Genomic DNA, 20802 nt, shown 5'->3' with positions numbered 1-20802 from the left:
TACTCAGACCATATCTGTCTTGTAGTACCTCAAGAACGTTCCTCCCTCCATCTGAGATATCCTCTCTGAGAAGCAACTTGCAGTTCGCAAATGGAACTTCCGGATATTGATAGGTCAATAATTTCTTGAAAATTAGAAATATGATTATAGTAGAAAACAGGTCAATAATTGTACGTAAATGACCCGTACTTTAATACATATATAAACAGATATACGATCACGATGGTCGAAAAATTCAACCCAGAATCAGCAGTTTTTCTTTGTTCATTTTTTCTTACTTCGCTTACTTGAAAAGGGTCATGCGCGATGAAAAGTGGCAAATGAAAAAACAATACTATTTTTTCCATCCTTTTCAATAATTTGAGCAGTTTAATAAAGTCCACCTAGTGCTACTGCTCAGACTCTGGTCGTGGCCGTTTCTTGTATGTTTATAAAAAGAGGTAGTGGCTCAACAGAAAGGTTCGAGAAAAATATAATTAATTTTTGAAATTTATTAATTTTTATATTATAAAATTAATTTAGCTTTATACATTACATAATACTTTTATTTACATTCTTTTAACAATATTTTTGTTTTTTTACTAAATAAAATTACGTTCCACAGCGTCCGTAATAACATCTCGCATACGTTTCTCATAACCACTTTGTCCCATGTTCGTTGCATTATTCCAGCGTTCCATTTCTTCCAGATTAATTTCATTGATTTCCCGTACATTTGGTATATTTTCACTGTTTGTTAAAAATATATTTAATGTATATATACACATCGATATACCCAAACAAAAGTATTTTTGCACATGTTCGTAAAATTTACTTTTAGGGAAAACAAAATCTGGATTATGTTTGGAACATTGGCTTATAATATACTGAACGCATTCATGATAATAATCTAATAATTCTGTAAAATGTTTCGAACGTAAATTTTGATCCGTACAATTATAGAAAAAGTATGCTAAATCGTAGACTGGAGAGCCCCAACGAGATGCTTGCCAATCAATCAGAAGTACATTTGATGGGGAACCATTCTTCTAGAAAAAAAATTTAAACAAAATTAGATAATTCTCGGAATCGATCTCAAATATAGTCTATATTGTAAAATTATTCAAATTATTGAAGCGGAATAAAAAATATCTCTAATGTTAATAAAATTTTCGAGATATCGCGTGACAAACACACTCTTTTATTGTATCCCAGAAACCCCCCCCCCCTCCGGATATCTAAAAGAGAAGCTCGGCTACGTAAATTATAGTAAGGGAATCAGTTGTTAGGCGCAACCTTAACAACTACCTATCAAATTTCTGTTATGGTTACATGTGTAGCCCAAATGTATCCCAACCCTAAAACCAAATTTAGAAAGCAAACAACTGAAAACAAACAATTGACTGAGTTAATTGTTGAAATACCATGTATAGACAATGTTGATGACTCTTATGACATTACAGATACATTCATGTCAGGAATACATAACTGATATTCCCATATACTACATATTATACAATTTGTGCATAATTTGTGATCTCATGGGTAAACAGTGATGTTTACGAAAAAATGTTTCAAACAAAAGCTGTCCATTTTTTTATAAGGAACATTTTTATATTTAAACTTTTGTTCTATCTCTAACGGTTTACAAGACGGGTCCTACGAACCGAAGACCTAATAAAAAGTGAGACCTACGATCTCACTTTTTAAGTCCTGGGCACGCTATAAAAATTTCAGCTTGATATCCCTTTTCTTTTTGAGTTATCGTGTTGACCAGATGGACAAACGAAAATGTACTCATTAGGTGATGATTTTATGAACACCTATACCAAAATTTTGTTCGTAGTATCAATATTTTCATGCATTATAGACTAAACTTAGTATACCTTGTTATGTATTATATATATAGGGGGCATAATAAATATTATTAAAAAATTTAATCGCATTTACAAAATATAAGAACATATTTTGTCAATAATAAGGAGGCACCTTTTCCGATTATTTTGTATATTTTTTAAAATCTTAAGAATTGAAATTTATTTTCAAATTACGAATGGATTTATTTGCACGTTTTGAATGTTTATGTTGAATTACATACAAAATTTTATCACATAAAAATTATTAAAATTCAAAAATAAATATTATAACACTTTCAGATAAGAATGAAAATAAAATGCAATGTGCTTGGTCCAATTTTTTTTTATTTGTTACTTTGTAGATAACCGTTTTAAAAACACAGAATGTATCATAAAGTTGATACTTTATTATACTAATTTTAAAGATCGAAATCAGAATTTAAATTCCAAAATAGAATATTGAGAATTTAATACATGAACAAGGGACAATGAAATGTAATGAATTTTATATAATTCTAGTGGGAAGCAAGTAACATTCAATTTTGATACAATTGAGAGATTTCATTTTGCAGGGTTTTGACATAACTTCTAAAATACATAATTTGGCAAATGAGATATCATTAAAAGTGTCTTGATCGTCCGCTGGTTATGGGCATACAGTAAATAAATGACTCGTTAATTTATAGATAATTACTACATGGTATTTTGATTTACACATTTTTTGGTCTAAGAGTTCCTCCGACGGAAATGAAAATTTCACTTATCATAACAATTTCATATGAGAACATTTTCTTGTTTCATAATTTTTAGAGCGTGATTTTTTTGTGGTCGGGTTTTAGTTTTAGTTTAGTCATATACCCAGTGTAAATCAAAGTACCATGAAGAAACAATCTATAAATTAAATAGAAATTTGTTTCCTGCCATGGTAAATATGGCTCTAACCAGCGGACGATCAAGACGCTTTTAATGATACCTTATTTTCCAAATTATGAAATGTAATTTAAAAGTTATATCAAAACCTAGCAAATTGAAATCTTTCTCGGAAACGTTTCCCCATTTCAGTAAAACTGGTATACTTTTCAGTCCCCTCCAAAGTCGAAGCAAGAAAAAGGATCATCTTGACTTGTCAAAAACTTCCACTGTTAAAAGGTTATGTGAAACTATTTGGTTGTTTGAATGAACTGAAATTCTCGTAAATATATACCAGATATTTTTAACTCATTCTGTATATTTTTCTTTCAAGATAATTTTTATGACTGTGTATAATTTTAAATAGATTTGTGATTGTAGGAAACTGCAAGGTCAATTTTTATTAATTCCTATTTATCAAATTTATTTATTTTAAAGTATAATAATAAAATATGCATATTCTTTTAAATGTGAACAAGTATTTTCCTTTTTAAATTCATACATTCAATTTTCCTTGAAAATATTGTTTTCATTTAATAATATTTTCATTTATATCTTATATGCGACGCAGTTTCGCAGGAAGTACATTCGAGACTACGAATATGTGCTTAGATTCTTCGTGGTGAAGTGGTGAAAACAAAAATTATTAACAATTTAATTGTATATATCCCTGTAGCTCAGAAACTATCAACGACGAGGTAGAAATGTTAGATTGGGGTGTAAGTAACATAGTAAGACATTCGTACTCGAAAAATCGAATCGATAATCGCGATTTTTTTAATGAAATTTGATATTAGGCGCCTCAAGCTTTTACAAATGGTCGAATTTGAGTGACTCATAGATAAAATTATTTTCTACTCTTGAGTACAATAAAAGCTTGTCTTTTAAAAAGTTTTTTTTTTTAAATTTTTAATGAATGAAAAAAATGTATATATATCAAAACATGGTGGAAGCGATGGGAAAATCAGGACACCACAACCCTACTATATCATCCAAACAAAATGTGCATGCAAAATTTCAGCTCAATCGAAAACCGGGAAGTGTATCAAATTTGACTTGAAAGATTTGATTACATACAGACAACGAGGCAGGTGAAACTAAATAAAAGCTTCTAATAAAAAAAAGTCGTTACTTACATCATATTGAAACAGCATATTATTTATCCAACAATCACCATGTGTTATCACTGAAATTTCATCGTTGATATCAGTTTTGGAAAATTCAGTAATACGATCAAATGAAATTTCCGCATACTCTTTATAACGTTTGTACGCCACACTTTGTGGATCCAATGTTTTTAATGCTTTTTCAACCATCATGACATTTTGCTCTTTAATCATATCAAAATCGCTCACTTTCATAATATGTTTATCGGTCACTAGATTTGCATAATATTTAAATAACTGCTCGTTATCATGCTTCAAAATTAACGTAAGCCCATGATAGTAAGCCAACTGTTTAAGAAATATCTTACAATGTCTGTAATCCAATGGAAGTTGTCGATTTTGTAGCTGATAACCGTTTAACTTAACATTTTCCATAACTAAATATTCATCATTTTTTACAGCTGAAGCTTTATACAATTTCGCAGTTTGATTAAAACCATTACCGAAATGCCATTGATCTTGTATTTTAAACAAAAGTGGTAAAAATTCGTTGTACATTAAAATTTCCCGTTGAAAAATTTCATTCACTGGTGTTATTGTTGGTAAAACACCCATTCTGGGTGAACATTTTAAAATTAAATTTAATTCTTTAGTGTTACGATTCTTATCGGTTCCAAGAACATAAACACGATAAATATAACCCAAATAATTATCACCATTTTTTGAACCATTATCAATTTGAATTTGATATTCTTGAAATTGTTCTTCATCGATAATTTCATGGATTGCCTTTTTTGCGGTACCATCTGGTATATAAATTTCTTCGGTGATTGTATTCATTTTGTCCAAAGGTATTTTCAAAACTAAATTCAATATTGTTTACTGAATTCCTTTTAAATTAAAAAATTTTCAGTAATGCATCTCGTTCTGTCGGAGTTCTCCCCACTCAATTTGAGATATTTAAGATAATAGGATATCACTCATATTTTATTGAAACGGTTCGTTGTCCTTTCAGAAGTGTTTTTTTTTAGGAGTACAAAGTATTTTTCAAACGTATTATATGCAATTTTGATTAGAGGCGAGTGACTGAGCTCGTAAGTGTACGCTGGTAGAAGCAAAGCAATTGATGAACATATTTCACGTCATTTTCCACAAGGTTATATGTGTTTTTTTTTCTTACAAATTTAGATAATATGTGTGTGACTGATGTTAGTTCGCTCACTTGGTGACTTAATAAGAGTGCAAATTTTAAATTGTTTATTATGTAGTATGTTTACTTTTTGCATAACTTTTTTTATTTGATAGTGGCTAGAGTACCGCAAATGAGATATCGATAAAAAAAAATGTTGTCCTGTATATGGGACTCAAAGTTATTGACAGTATTCAATAGTTATCAGTATCAGAATTATTCTTACGATTTTACTATTCTAAAACACGGTAGTAGGTATAACAAATATTTTTATACAGACCAGCGTCGTTTATTGAGATACTTCAGATTTAAGGATGTATGAGCCAGGGCGTGGGGGTAAAAATTTAAAAATAGATATTTTCAATTTTGATGATAAATTTATATTATTACTTGACGATATAAGACGAAAAGTAAGAATAAATTTTTCGATATCTGGCTTAATTTTCAAAATATCGAAAATTGAAAATTTTGTTTAATTATTTTAATTATTTTAGCTTTCGATATTTCGAAAACCAAGACACATATCGAAAAATTTTATTCTTATTTTTCGTCTACATTCATGAAGTTATAACAAAATTCATCATCAAAGTTGAAAATAAGATAAAAATAATTTCAACCCTTAATCTACCCTGCTCTTACATCCCTTATATGGACGGTGACACTTAGTTTTTTTCTTTTCTAATTCATTGCTAATATGTTTACTTTCTATTAAAAAGTTTTTTTTTAAATTTGTTTTCATTCATTCCAAATGAAAATTATCAAAAACTTCCAAAATATGTCGTTTTTTGAGATTCCTCCATAAGAGCCAATGTATTTTATATCGATTTTTAATGACTTTTTTCTTAAAAATTTGCCCGGTTACCTATGCTGAAATTTTAACCACATATTCTTTGAGTAAAAGACTACCTACAAACAAATTGAGCCTTTAAATCAAACATTATTGTCATGCTCATACATCCTTAAGTGTTCAAAAAAACACAAATTTCGGATTTTTTTTATTGGTCAAATGGTGATATTGCTTTATAATGTACTTGCTGTGAACTACCCGCGTTGCTGCCCAATATTCTCACTCCTCCCTCCCCTTCCCAATTTCAATATTCCCTTGCGTAGGAGCTACAATTTTGTATTGTACAAGACATGCTCTTTTATTTGATCCCCCCCCCCCCCCTAGGGTATATTTGTTTTATATTTTTAACACGCTTTTATTATATTAGCTTCATGCGTATGATAGTATGTTAGTATGTAACGGAAACTTTGAACATGATTCCGACCCTCTTCAATCCTTCGGATTTACTCTAAATTTGGCATACTTGTCAAGGATCGACCTGATCAGGATCTTCAAATTTGAAAATATATACATTTATTTGCGCTCCCACCATATTTACACTGAATTTATGATAAATAAATAACACTCTTATAAACTAAAAAAGCAAAATAAATAATAGTTTAAAAAAAACTAAACACACGCTTTTGTAACTATCTGAACTAAAAAGTAGAAAATAATTTCTTTAAATTCAAAAAAATTAATTTATCGTAATAAAACGTGGGTTGCTTTTTAAGATATGTTATAATGACTTTACTTTTACCAATATCTGTCCATAAAATATTTACAATAATTGAAATTTGGCACCTCACGATTTTTTACGATTAAATGATTTTTTTGAATTTAAAGAAATTTTTTTCTACCTTTTAGTTCAGGTAGTTACAAAGGCGTGTTTTTTAGTTTTTTTAAACTATTATTTATTATTGTAATAAAGTTCCCCAATTTTTTTTTGTCCTATGCAATAAAAAAAAACATTTAGTTTTCTATTAATATGCATTACCTAATCAAGGAAATCATTATTTTTCAAATCAAGTTTTTGCATTCTATTCATGATAATTATATTTGTACAAGTTGACTGACATTATAGACGGATAGACTTGCATTTGTCAAACACGTGGCATACTTATCCTTGAAAATTTGTAAGTTCATTGAATTTCTATCTTGTGGAAAATTTGAAAATTATATAAGTTAATTTAATAATAAAGTAATTGAAATTTTTGGAATACTAACAGTTTTCATTTAAACAAAGCTGTTCGTTCATAAACTGTCAATATTTTACTGTCAAAGTAAAAAGGAGCGCAAATCGTCTGAATAAGAATAAATTAATATAAGCTTGAAATTAAAAGTAAACCTACATTATTCTAAACGTACCATAATTCATCTCACAAGGAGGTTTCGTGTTTACCTAGGATCCAGGTTGACCATGCTTCCAATCGAGTTGAGTTAGTACGAGTCTATAGGGTTTTTTTTGGTCTTAAGTTAGCCGTGTGATTGAAATACCTATATGTACAGTGTGCCGAGTTCATGACGAATACACTATCATATTTCCGTTATTTATAGGAATATCGATATGAAATCTTGAATCAGAGCTTTAAACTCTGCCATATTTTTATCATACGGATATTCTGTCATGCAGATATTGTATTATACGATACAATACGAGGTGGACACTTTATCCAATGATATTTCGTGCCTGATATTTTATCGAGGATATATTGTCCTCGAATCGTAGCACAAATTTCGTACTGAAAAATTTGTGTCATTTTTTCAAAATCACAATCTTCAATTATTACTTATAACTTTTTCAGATATTTAAAAGGTATCAACACTTTAAGTTTTTAGGTACCTGTAAATTCTTTTCACAAATTGAGTTCAATAATCTAAAACTTAAGACTGATTATATCTCCCACATTTCGCAAATGCATTTTATATAATTTATAAACGTCAACGACCCGCCAATAATTGTTTTAAGTATTTTTCAAATATGAACTTTTTTTTATACAAAAGTCAACGAACTGGAATCAACGAGTGAATTTTTGTTTTTATTCTGGAAATTGATAGGAAAATGGATATTTTTTAAAGATAATTGCATATTATTATTAAAGTATTAATTAATTATATTGTTTTAATCAATTATTAATTATTTTGTTTTGGTGAAATGTATTTTAAGGTAATTGTCTGTATACCTATAGATTATCGAAACTGTTCGGGTTATCAAAATCTTTTTTGTAAGAAATTTTTATTTTTTATTTTGTTTTAAATAATCGAAATATGACTTTTGATCCCAGAGGCAGTTAAATACTTGGGATGGATATTTAGAGCTTCCCACTTCGGATTCTGCGAGTAGGGAAATTACCCAGGCTAGTTAAGCACCCCCAAAGTAGGCTCCAAGAACCATAATTAATTATTCACAGGATATTAAAATATCAGAAAAATGTGTACTTTTAAACTTATTGGAAAATTCGTAGTTTTCTAATATATTAATTGATTTTAAGAATGTACACAACCAACGAACAGCGATGTGCTAAGGCAAATAGTGTTAAGTTTTTAGAAATTAAGTAAAAAATAAACAAAGCAAGGAAATAACTTTTGTTCAAAAGAATTTTTCCTAAACATCATTGTTTTGTCGTAAGAGGGCAAATTTGGGCAAAACTTTGGTGTCCATTTTCTCCAAAAATATAAAAGATTGCAAAATACAAATTTGTCGGTAGCTAGTAAGCTTTATGAAAATTTTTTGAAAATTATGTTTCTAGAAAATTCTTCGGATAATTTTCAAGATTTTCGAAAGTAGTACAAAAATTCGGAAAATTTGGAACACATTCTTTTTTGCTTGCAATACGTAGTTTTACATTCACGTTAAGGGTTCCAAATACCAAAAAAGCAGCTTCAAATCGCGTTTTGCGATTTTAATTTAAAATTTGATGAGGTGCCAATATAGTTTCAGGCAAAATTAAACTGCACCTTAAAATATAATTTTAATTATAAACTTTGGAGTATACTTATAAACAGTGACCGTCATTTCGTCAATCTTAAAACATGAGGTCAATAACTTTTGAATTAGTTAGGTGTAATTTTTTCAAATGCAATTATTACTCGCAAAAAAGTACATCGAACACACATTTGAGTTCAATAATCGAATGATCATCATAAAATTAAGCCAATATTTTTTAAACAACCTTGAGAAAATATTAAATAATAATATCACAAAAATACAAAATTAAAAGCAAGTGTGAACCAAGTTCATGCAGTATGTGAGACATACTATTTCAATTGAATATATTTTAACTAAAAAAAACTAAATTCAACGACGAGTTTCTGTGAGATCGAATAAAAAATTACTTTGAGAGATGATCCTTCGAAAAAGATTATGGCCAACATTTTATAAACTTTCAAACGTCATATAAACGCGATGTTAAAGTAAGAAGACTTTTATCCAAATCGTAGACAATAATGGGTCCCATTTTTGAAGTAGAAATTTTTCACATATTTTTACGTTTCATGGTTAAAACAAAGCATAAACAGCAATTTTGAGAAGAAGTATGTGCGTGTGTACGACGTACGCCCGTAGACATTTTTTTGTCGTCTATGCTGGGAAGTAATTCGTGTGAACCACGACGGTCGCACCAGACATTACTCACGGCTTGTTTGGTTTGTATTTGGGGTAAATCTACCGGATTTTGATAATCAATTCGAGAAATTTTGGGAGAAGGCTAATTTTTTTAATAGGTCTTCTATCTAGGAAGTGAAAATGATTATTATCCAAACCGGAGACAAAAATTTTACCTTTTTTTCGCAATTTTCTAGAAAAAAATTGAAAAAAACATATATTTTATTTCAAAATTGAACCAAACTTAACTTATATGGAAATTTTGATTCAAGAAAATAAATAAATATAAAAGTTTGAAAAGTTTTTGAATTTTTAATAAACTCAATATTGAAAATAATAAAAATAAAAAAGGTGTAAGATAAACTCATTCATAGACGTAACTATAGGTAAGTTGTAACTGAATTCTAATAAATTTTTTACTTAATCATATAATTTTGGTAAAAACATAATCCCACTCCTTCAAAAATTCACATAAATAAACTAATACGTAATCTGACACAGTAATCAAGTACACACAAAAAATATAGGCCGATGAACTTCAAATAACTTTGAACGCTGAATTGAAATAATATTTGGCTTTCACTTGTTTGCTATGTTTGGTATATACCTGACCGTTCAATGCCAAAAAATAATTTTTTTTTAAGTATACTTACAATTAGTAGGCCCATCAAAATATATTTAATTGTACCTAGTATGTATTCAAAATGTTTTTTAATTATAATCATAAAATATCCTTGGTCTCAAAAAAACAACATTATTATACAATTATTAAAAATAATTTTATCAAAGTATTGATTAAAAATAATTTTATGATATGATAAACAAATTTTTTTATAAATTTTGGCAAAATTACGTCGAAATTTAATTTAAACTATCAAATAGTTCTATTAAAAGTTCCTTATCACCGACAGTGAATAATTTATACTGTCCACAAACATTCTAGATACTCCATAGTTCAAAAATTACGTACAATTTGTAAAATACAGAAAAATTGATCTCTCGAAGTCTAGTGTCCCAATCGAGATGAAAAATGCACCAAATTTCGTTTTAATCCAACGCTTGAGGGTGCTGTAATTAATTTTTGAGAAATGCCCAAAATGTTAATTTTGCAATTAATACCATTCAAGTTAATAAAAAACTTGGATTTTTTGATATTTTGTAGATATTTAGTCATTCTTCGACCTGAGGGGATTCATTTTGGTCCCTAACCCCCGAATTTTCAAAAACAAACAAATTCGAAAGAAATATCATAAATAATACATATAAAGTGCTTTTTTTACATGTTTTCAAACTCTTATTATACCCCCACCCACCCCGAAGTTTCCGAGAAAAAAATTGGCAATTTCAAAACTTCTGCTTGTAACGAATAAAGATACAGAATCGAGCCATGCCTCAAAATACGTATTTTAGAATTATCTTCAACTTTTTCATTTAATGTTATCAGCAAAATCCAATAGTTTCGAATAATACGCAAAAAAACAAAAAAATCGTTCCAAACCCACCCCTCAGGGACACGAGGTATATAGCACAAAAAAGTTGGTCTCCAAAAAGGGGGACAACTATAATCATATCCACAAAAAATTTCTTACGGTGTATAAGTGTAAACAACAAAACCATTGAAGCGCTTTTAGCAGAGGCAGAGGTACATACAGAAATGTATTCAGATATTAACGATTATAGAAATAATGATCACTGCGGCAACATTTCGAATTTATTCTTTTTAATGTGTATTGCTTCTGCTAGAACCAGCTTTACAAATTATTTGATAGTAAATTTTATACACAAGGAAGTTATATCGTAAACAATTCTATTCGAGTACACTTGTTCTCAATATATTACATGCATATAGAATTTGGCCTTTAGCCAGAAATGTTAAACCTGATCTGTTTGGCATAATACGTATATTTCTGGTTGTTTAACAATGTTAAAATAAATTAATGTGGAGCATCAATGCCAAGGTCATTTTCATTAGAAATAATTTGTTGTTGCATTTAGTATGCAAGAAATGGAAAAACACATTTAAAATTGCTAATAGAAAAAACTATTTCACATGGCTTTAGCACGTGATGGATAGTTTAAAATAGTTTTTTTTTAAATAACAATTACTTATAAATTATAAATCACTTCCATAAATTTTAGGATATTAATGTTTTTAAACGTTGATTTGCAGAATATTGGGACTAATGACTATTTTGATGACAACAAGAATAAAATAAACATCGCATCATAATTTCACAAAAAAAAGTGTATTTTTTTCAATTCTCTTTAATAAAGATGGTACTTATTATTTGAAATATATCCGACAGGTAGGTAATACCTATTTAAGCACCAGTTTTTCTATATATTTGGAAGGATCGTAGGAGTTACGTAATTTCGAAAGTTAATACAATAAACATCGAAAGTCTTCCGATTAGTAATAATAAAATGATAAAAATAGGTATTACCTATGCTAATTCTTTTTTTTTTTATAAAAATGAGCCAACTGCTTTCCTTGTTTGAATCCTTCGACTGTTGTGCTTTGAATAAACTCTAATTGAACAATAAATAACCCTTTTTAGATAAAGGATTATTTAATGTATTAGGCATTTTGAATATACGATGTCTGCGTTTTTGTTGTCATTATTATTTCTTAAATTTTATGCTAATGACAGTCTTGTGATGTTTTACAAATTATCCGATATTGTTCAAAATTTATTTTAATCAGTTTAAAATGTGTTTATCACATCGTAAAATTTGATATCATTTTTCATGAAAAAAATTATTGTTGTTTATTATTCATTTAATAGTTGGGTGCCTATTTTTATGGGATGTCATTTATGGGATGCCCTACAAAATTGATACTATTGCTTTAGCAAAGTTCTTCTTATTTTACTTTCCCGAAATAAATTGTTCTACCAGCCCCGGACAGCTTAAAATTTTTATCTCTAAACTTTTTTTCAAAACTAGCTTGGAATGCGTAGAAGTAAAGATATTTGCCCTTTTAAGAAAAATAATTTTCTAATTTAAGTAAATATTTTCTCTATCTTTTATCATTTACAGGCAAGAAATGAATTTTTAACAATTGTAAAAGTTGGGCGAAATTCGAAGTCTTAATAAGATGTTAGACTCCAGGTAGAACAACTTTTATCCGGGATATTGTTCTCGAAACAACTATGTTGAAAAATATTTAAATGATTAAAATTAAAATCAAAATCACAACACCACAGGGTAAAAGTAAAAGACTGGGAGGAATAAAGTGGGTGCTATATAGGGAACAAAGGACTAAAGGTGAGATACGTATATAGAACAGAGGTCATACTGGAAATACTTCATCAGCTAGTATTAAAAATATAACAAGTAGGTGTAATAATTTTATATTTTCAATAAAATGCAATGAACTTCGCATTAGAAAATAATTCTATAATTATAATTTATTTACTCCAAGCAAATTAAAGTATGTGTAGAATAAAAAGTTAAAACGTTACAAAAGTGGGAGAACCATTCTGTAAATGAAAAAAGGTTTTAAGTTCGATGATTTGCCTGAACTGTACGAGAGAAATTTTTTAGAAAAATTCGGTTTTTCAAAATTGAGATTATGTATCACGCTTAAACCACCCTTTTTTATTATCATTAGCTACATCTTTTTCCAGAATTGCAACAAAATTTCTTCATTTTTCGAAAAGTAATCAGGAATTGATCTCAGTAACTCTCACATAAAATTTACGTATGAAACCGCTAAGACCCATGTCTATTCCAATACATGAAATTAATATTATATTTGAAAAGTATTGGTTTTTTAATTCTTTTCTACATATAAAAAAACAACACTTAAATTTTTTTTTCCAAAACACCGATTTCTTGATAAAATTCTATTTTGCTTAGAGTAAGTATAGAAATATTTTCAAGTTCATTAAACTTAACATTTGTGCAACATGTTAGTAATGAGTGCATATTATATTTACGTGCTTTCATTTTAATTACCTACACTTGCTAAAACAATTATTATAACATAATAAAACTCATTGATAATTAATTTATTAAAAATAATTGTTAGTTATTTATATATAGTACGAGAACAAGCAATGTTTTCGAAACTTCATTTTAAGACCCAGCTCTAATAGGTTTCCGAATGTGGAATCCCGGTTCCGGAATTCAGCACATAAGTGGTAACTAGCAAAAAACTGACATCACAGCTGAAAAGAGTGACCCAAAATTAGTTGGTTTCAAAAAAAATTCCAATAAGATCGGATCAAATTTGCTTGTGTTATCAAAAAAATCGAATTTTTTAACTTTATGACGTCATCAGAATCAAAAAATTTAATTTTGCTCTATCACATCCAAATTTTATCCAATTTTGATAAACCAAGTATGTAATCCTACTAAATTTGGGTCATAATTTTCATATTTGTGATCAAAATTAACCCAGCTCTAATATTTTTCCAGAATTAGGAATCCTGGTTCCGGAATTCAACACATAAGTGATAACTAGCGAAAAACTGGCATCACAGCTGAAAAGAGTGACCCAAAATTAGTGGGTTTCAAAAAAAATTTCAATAAGATCGGATCAAATTTGCTTGTGTTATAAAAAAAATCGAATTTTTTAACTTTATGACGTCATCAGAATCCAAAAAATTTAATTTTGCTCTATCACATCCAAATTTTATCCACTTTTGATAAACCAAGTATGTAATCCTATTAAATTTGGGCTATACTTTTCAAATTTATGATCAAAATTAACCTAGCTCTATTAAGTTTCCAGAATGTGGAGGCCTGGTACCAGAATTAAGCACATAAGAGATAGCTAGCGAAAAACTGACATCAGAGCTGAAAAGAGTGACGCAAAATTAGTGGGTTTCAAAAAAAATTCCAATTAGATCGGATCAAATTTGCTTGTGTTATTAAAAAAAGCGAATTTTTGAACTTTATGCCGTCATCAGAATTCATAAATTTAATTTTGCTCTATCACACCCAAATTTTATAAAATTTCGATAAACCAAGTATGTAATCCTACTAAATTTGGGTCATAATATTCAAAATTAACCCAGCTCTTATAGGTTCTAGAATGTGGAATCCTGGTTCCGGAATTCACCACATAAGTGAAAACTAGCGAAATGCTGGCATCACAGCTGAAAAGAGTGACCCAAAATAAGTGGGTTTCAAAAAAAATTCTAATAAAATCGTATCAAATTTGCCTGTGTTATGAAAAAAATCGAATTTTTTAACTTTATGACTTTATTAAATTAATGAACGCCTTTTACATGATGCTTTACTAACTTTTTGTTTTACGTATAAAACATTCTTTTTATTTTGCGCCTCTATTTCTTATGCGCCTGTGGCTGGTGCCTCTTTTGCCACGCTCTAGTTACAGACATGAAAAATATTAATGTTAAAAGTCTTACTAATTGTGGAATGTACTTTTTTTTTGACAGGCAACTTGTACTACATATCAATAAATAAATATTGCATACATACATTGCAAAACATATATAAAGAAGAAAATTTTGTTTCCTTCTTTTTTTTTTTGATAAATCCGTATTGTTAATTTCGAGTTGGTTAGATTGAGTTTGTCGACTATAAAGGAGTTGGTTGGATATATTATCGTAAACTATATGTCTATATACTATAAAAGTTCATGTTAGAATTCTCTTGACTGAAAGAAATACAAATATCTGTGGTGTTGCATTGCGAATGTAATCCATTAATAATGTAATCCATTATTTTGTCGCTTTGAAAAATATAGGGGATCGTGGGATAATGGGCACCAATTAAGTATTATTGTTAATAAAACTCATAATTTCTATAAGTTAAATTTTTATCAACTATGAACGTACGCTTTACTTATCTGGTTATCAGAAAAAAATTTAAATCTAAGTAACCTTTAGCACAAATAAAAAAATTGTGTCTTCCGCTCCGATTATCTTAATGGGAGCCAATAAATATCCCATTAGTCGAATAGAAGCCAATCCAAACTGTTATAAGTACAAGGAATACAAAATTAACTCAGTGCCCGTCTTACATCATATTCATTCTCTAAACTGAACTCGAAATTGAAATTAATGAGATATTGAATTAAATAAAGGATTTTTTTTATCGAGTTTAAAAAAGTAATACAGTTTTTTAATGATGAAAAAAGGAAGGAAAAATTAGACACAAAACACTTTCGAAAATTCTATATTTAAATAAAACCATGTTCAATAGCGAATAATATAATACCCTTAAATCTTGATTGGCACGAATCATTTTTACTCATTTTCTTTGCTTCAAGCATAAATTTTTCAGATTCGTCTAGTGTCATTGTTTGAAAATCTGGTATATCCTCTGATTTTGATGTATGAAATGCTAATGCTTGAGCTCCAACAACTATCATATAGCCTCCAAACTTTTTCATATCACTTTCAAGTACGGTCCTTGGTAATACTTCATAAGGCTCTAAATTAAATTTGAATAACATTTCGCTCAATCTACTGTAATAAATCTCCAATAATTCATTATATGAATTTTTTCGTAATTCAGTTGACACGGATACTGCTAGAAAGTAAAGTAATTCAATAGCAGGTGATACACAACGCGATAGTTGAAAATCAAGAAAAACCATGTCATCTGTTAGGTTGCCTAATTCCTGAAAAAAAACGAGATCTTTCATTAATTATTCAATGTTAAAGTTCGAGTTTTAATGCATTGATCTTATGGAAATATCTCAAAAAACGACATATTTTGAAAGTTTTTGATAACTTTAACTTGGATTAAAAGAAAAAACCAAGTGTCATCGTCCAAATAAGGGATGTAGCAGGGAAGATTTAGGATTGAAATTATTTTTATCTTTTTTTTAAGCATTGATGATGAATTCTGTTATACATGAATATAGACGAAAAATAAGAATCGAAAGCTAAATATTTAAACAAAATTTTCAATATTTTGAAAACTACGCCAGATATTGAAAAATTGTATTCTTTTCTTTTCGTCTTATATTGTCAAGGTCCAATATATTTCACCATCAAAATTAAAAATATATATACAGTCAAACCTGGGCAAGTGAGAACTGGATAAGTCAGAAAACTCTATAAGTGAGAGTAATAGCCAGGACCCGTCATTTTAAGCTCCCAAAACCACTATTAGCGGGAAACAGAAACCTCTGTAATAGTGACTCGTTTTTCCCTCATGGACCTCCGTAAGTTAGACTGCTACTTATCTTTACCTCTGGAAGCGACTGTCGTGCACATTTAATATATGTTGTGCATATTATGCACATAAATTTATCATATTACATATTTAGCTCTATAAGAAAGAAACGCTACCCATGTACCTGCATTAGCGAGAAACTCGAGTTAGTGAGAAACCTCTATTAGCGAGAATGAGATTGTGCTCTCTTGAACTCTCGCTTATCCAGGTTTGACTGTACATATTTTAATTTTTGTTTTTTTCTGAAAATTGCTATCAGCCGTTCCTACATCTTTAACTGATTTATTTAAAAGTTTTTTAATTCAAGTGTACATAAGTGAAACAGAAACATGTAATCATCAAGATAAGTATTTTGATATGTAGAAGAACTAATCAATACGATTTGCTTCCTCAACATGACGACATTTTTTTTTCTTTTTAGAATGGTCACACATTTTTCAGTACCCAGTCACTTCAGCAAAGCGTTCATTTTCTCCAGACCTTTCCAATAGTATAACAAAAACATTTTTATATATTCGCAATAGACAAAGTATAAAAATACTCAAGTAATGATATCTTTATGCTTAAAACAGCAATTGTGCCTAAACAAGAGGTTAATTGAATAATACTTACATCATATTTAAACAAAAAATTATTTGTCCAAGCATCCCCATGTATTACTACCGAATATTTTGGATCGAATTTTGATCTATCCCTTAATAATCCCATCATATACTCATCGAATGCAATTTTGGAAAATTCCACAATTTTATCAATTTCAAGTTGATTTGTTTCTGGATCTAAAGTTGTTTTACCCATTTCAACTAATCCTGTAATATGGGCTCTATATATGGCTACCATTTGTTCGGGAGCATTTTCAAACACATTACAAGAAGCAAACGTTTTAGCGATTTCTGCGAATTTTTCTGGATATAAATGTTTCAAAGCATAACTTAAACCATGTAAGTAGCCTAATTGCTTTAAAACCAGTCTACAATGGGCATCATCTAATGGCTCCATTCGATTTCCCATTTTATAATTTTCACATTTTTTATTGTTCATTATCATAAATTCATCCATTGGTTCAGCGGATGCTCCATATACTTTTGGAATAGAGAATAATTTTGTTCTAAGCGCTTTATCATTATCCAAACCATATTCTTTTAAAATATTAAAAACTGCTGGAAAATATGTATCGTACATGAAAGTTTCAATTATGTAGAATTGTGTAATCGGCATCATGTTTCGAAAATCTCCAAGGCGCGGAGAACATTTCGTTATTAAATTTAATTGCTTTGCTTCGCCGTTTTCACTATGTCCTTTTACTTCGATGTTTACTAGCGTTCCAGTGAAGTTATCACCACGTTCGGCTCCACTTGACATTGTGATTTCATAGTCTTTAAATCCTTCTGCCTTGATTATCTTTAACAGTTCTTCATCCTCTTTACCTTCGGGTAATAAACTATCTTTGATCAGCCTTGAATTCGTAGCCATTATTTATTTTATATATCTAAAGCAAAATAGCAAATTTTAAAACTTTAAGTAGTCTGTATATCTTGGATTAAGGGTTTGATTTCTGGTGTCAAGACCAAAATTAATATAAATACTTGCGATGGAATTGCTTATGGACTCTCGGAAATTATATTTAACCCCCAGAGAGTGGAAGAGTGAGGGGATGGGGGGGGGTGGACATGATGATGAAATTTTTTGTACTACTAGTTTACTAACTCGAGCGATATTTCATAAATTTTGAAGATAGACTCACAAAATTTAGTCAACACGGGCGTTAAGCCGAAGCTCTCTTAAGCTCTCTTATTATAAAGCTTAAAAAACTTTATTACTGCGAAGAATAAGTCAGAGGCTTTTATGTTACAAGGCTTAAAAATACCTTATACTTTGTTATTTTGTTCTAAGTGTAATACACTAAGTATAAGATAGAAAATCACAGTTATATTTCAGTGTTATAACGAAAGGTTTTCTCCCACCATGTCGATAATTTTTCTCGAGGGATCTATATTACCCGTGCTAATGGCTTTGTATTCTCTTTATAGTCATTATTTCCAAGCGGAAATTAACTTTAAAAGTTATTTTATTCACAAAATATTTTACATTTGGTATAATAAAATAAAATTGATTTAAAATTGCATTCCTAAGTACAATGTATAATTGATATGACCTTCAATTTTATTTCTGGTATTATGATTGATGTTTCTATTTGATCCGTAGATAAAAATGAACTTCATTGAGAGTAAAAATTGATTTTACCGTAGGTACTCTATACAAAGAAGTGGAGATTATAAAGTCAATATATATCCATTTTTATTTTATAAGGTAATGGATTGACAACTCGAATATTAAATATTATTTACAATGTTTAATGAAACTTTAATATCATGAAAAAAATGCTTAACACATACATTCTCATAAAGTACATCATTGGAAAAATTACAAATTAAAAATATTAAAAATTAATGTAATAGTAATATATATTTGCACATATTTCAATTAAAATGCAGATATTTATTACATTTTAATTAATTTTAAATTAATGAAGTTGAGCTCAGTTATCTTTGAGACGAAAAGGAGCAACTAACCAGTTCATCGACTTACTCGTGCACACATAAAGTGTATGTGCATATATAAATATCTATATTGATATCAAAGTTTCAAAACACATTGCAAATAGTATTTAATATTCGAGTTGTCATCTATTCCTTTTTTTTGTACGAAACTTATCAATAGGCTTTTGCTCACAAAGAATAAATTGGTTGGATAAAAGTTCCTAATGATTAATCATAATATGTAGATAACAAAACACAAAATTAATTTTTATAAAATATAAGGATTATTAATTATTATTTAAAAAAAATAAATCCTTTAAAATTATACATGCGGTCATGTGGTACTACGCCACGCCATATGAAAAGTTATGTAAGCTTAGAAAAATGATAGTATATCACGGTTTGTTGTCATTCACGACGCCTCTGCATTGTTTTAGAAGTAAATTTGAACTTGTTTTTTAAAATGCAGAATACATAAGGTAGTTTTTTTTTAATAAATAATACTTCCTGAGTGTAAGTCAGATAAAAAACAAACAGACGAAACGAATTATACACAGCTTTTTATTTCTAATAAGTTTCACTGTCGATTTAAGAAAAGTGCATATATTATAATTATTAGTTTGCATATAATTAATACAATTCCACTTCTAAAAAGGTCTCTAATGTTAATGTATATCAATATATGGTATTAGTTATGCAAATAAAAAATATTTTTAATATTATCTTCAACCAATAACCTTGTAATTTCTCTCTTTTATTAAAATTAGCTGTTATATATATATAAAGAGGCTTATTTTATGTCGAATCTTTCTTACGTCAAAGTTTCTTATTAAAATAGACATCAAAATGGCACGTAATAAATAAATTTTACAAAAGAAAAACAAAATAATACTTACATTAATTGAAAATATCAAACTAAAGAGAACAACGAATATCACAACTATAAAATAATTTTAAAACAGAAAATACTTAAATAAATTGATTGAACCTTGGGCTATACTTGATCATATATTCAACTAACACAAATGTTCTTCTGTTGTATTTACAGTTAATCAAAATAAAATGTATCTACCCAAAGTTTTTATATTTTGTATGAAATTTTTAATGGAAATAAACGATTTATAAGTATTTTGTTTGTAATCATCTATTTTAAAACTATTGTTTAAATCAAAAAACATTTACGATTACTAATAATAATTAATTGTATTATCTTAGTTTAGATAAATTGGTAAAATCCATATATTGTATTGGGAAGAATATCATCGCATGATTCAGATTCGATGAATATGTAATATTTTTAAGTACAGAATGTTGTACTGTTGAATAGAATGTGTACTAATCTTAACATCTGGGTGACACATTTAGAGCACGGCGACCCATCTAGTTATATATAGCTTTATCGGTTTTAATACTAAGAAAGTCTCTATCCAGCTATAGAAAAAAAGAAATATAGTTTGCAACGTCCATAGATACATAGTATGTAAAGGAAATGTTTTGTTTACTATCTTGTAAGCATAGAATATTATATACATATCTCTATGCTTGTAAACTTTTGATAAATGGTAGGTTATCAGGTGGTCTAAACTGGAACTGATGAAAAAGCGGTCCACTTCCTGTTTAATAGTACAAATTTTT

At 28.7% G+C, this 20802-nt stretch overlaps 2 protein-coding genes across 2 annotated transcripts; both read right to left on the bottom strand.

Moving 5' to 3' along the window:
- Window positions 1-547: 547 nt before the first annotated feature.
- LOC123292033 lies at window positions 548-5049 on the bottom strand. Its single transcript, XM_044872534.1, has 2 exons — window positions 3881-5049; window positions 548-1028 (listed from the first exon to the last, which is right to left on the bottom strand). The coding sequence occupies exons 1-2, from the start codon at window positions 4688-4690 to the stop codon at window positions 582-584; spliced, it is 1257 nt and encodes a 418-aa protein (XP_044728469.1). The 5' UTR covers window positions 4691-5049; the 3' UTR covers window positions 548-581.
- Window positions 5050-15603: 10554 nt separating this feature from the next.
- LOC123292031 lies at window positions 15604-20246 on the bottom strand. Its single transcript, XM_044872532.1, has 3 exons — window positions 20064-20246; window positions 17240-18116; window positions 15604-16067 (listed from the first exon to the last, which is right to left on the bottom strand). The coding sequence occupies exons 2-3, from the start codon at window positions 18098-18100 to the stop codon at window positions 15624-15626; spliced, it is 1305 nt and encodes a 434-aa protein (XP_044728467.1). The 5' UTR covers window positions 18101-18116; window positions 20064-20246; the 3' UTR covers window positions 15604-15623.
- Window positions 20247-20802: the final 556 nt, after the last annotated feature.

Source organism: Chrysoperla carnea, chromosome 2 (genome assembly GCF_905475395.1).
Source record: "Chrysoperla carnea chromosome 2, inChrCarn1.1, whole genome shotgun sequence".
Taxonomy (NCBI): Eukaryota; Metazoa; Arthropoda; class Insecta; order Neuroptera; family Chrysopidae; genus Chrysoperla; species Chrysoperla carnea.
Note: the sequence above shows the minus strand (reverse complement) of the source record. Positions and strands in the feature narration are given on the sequence as shown.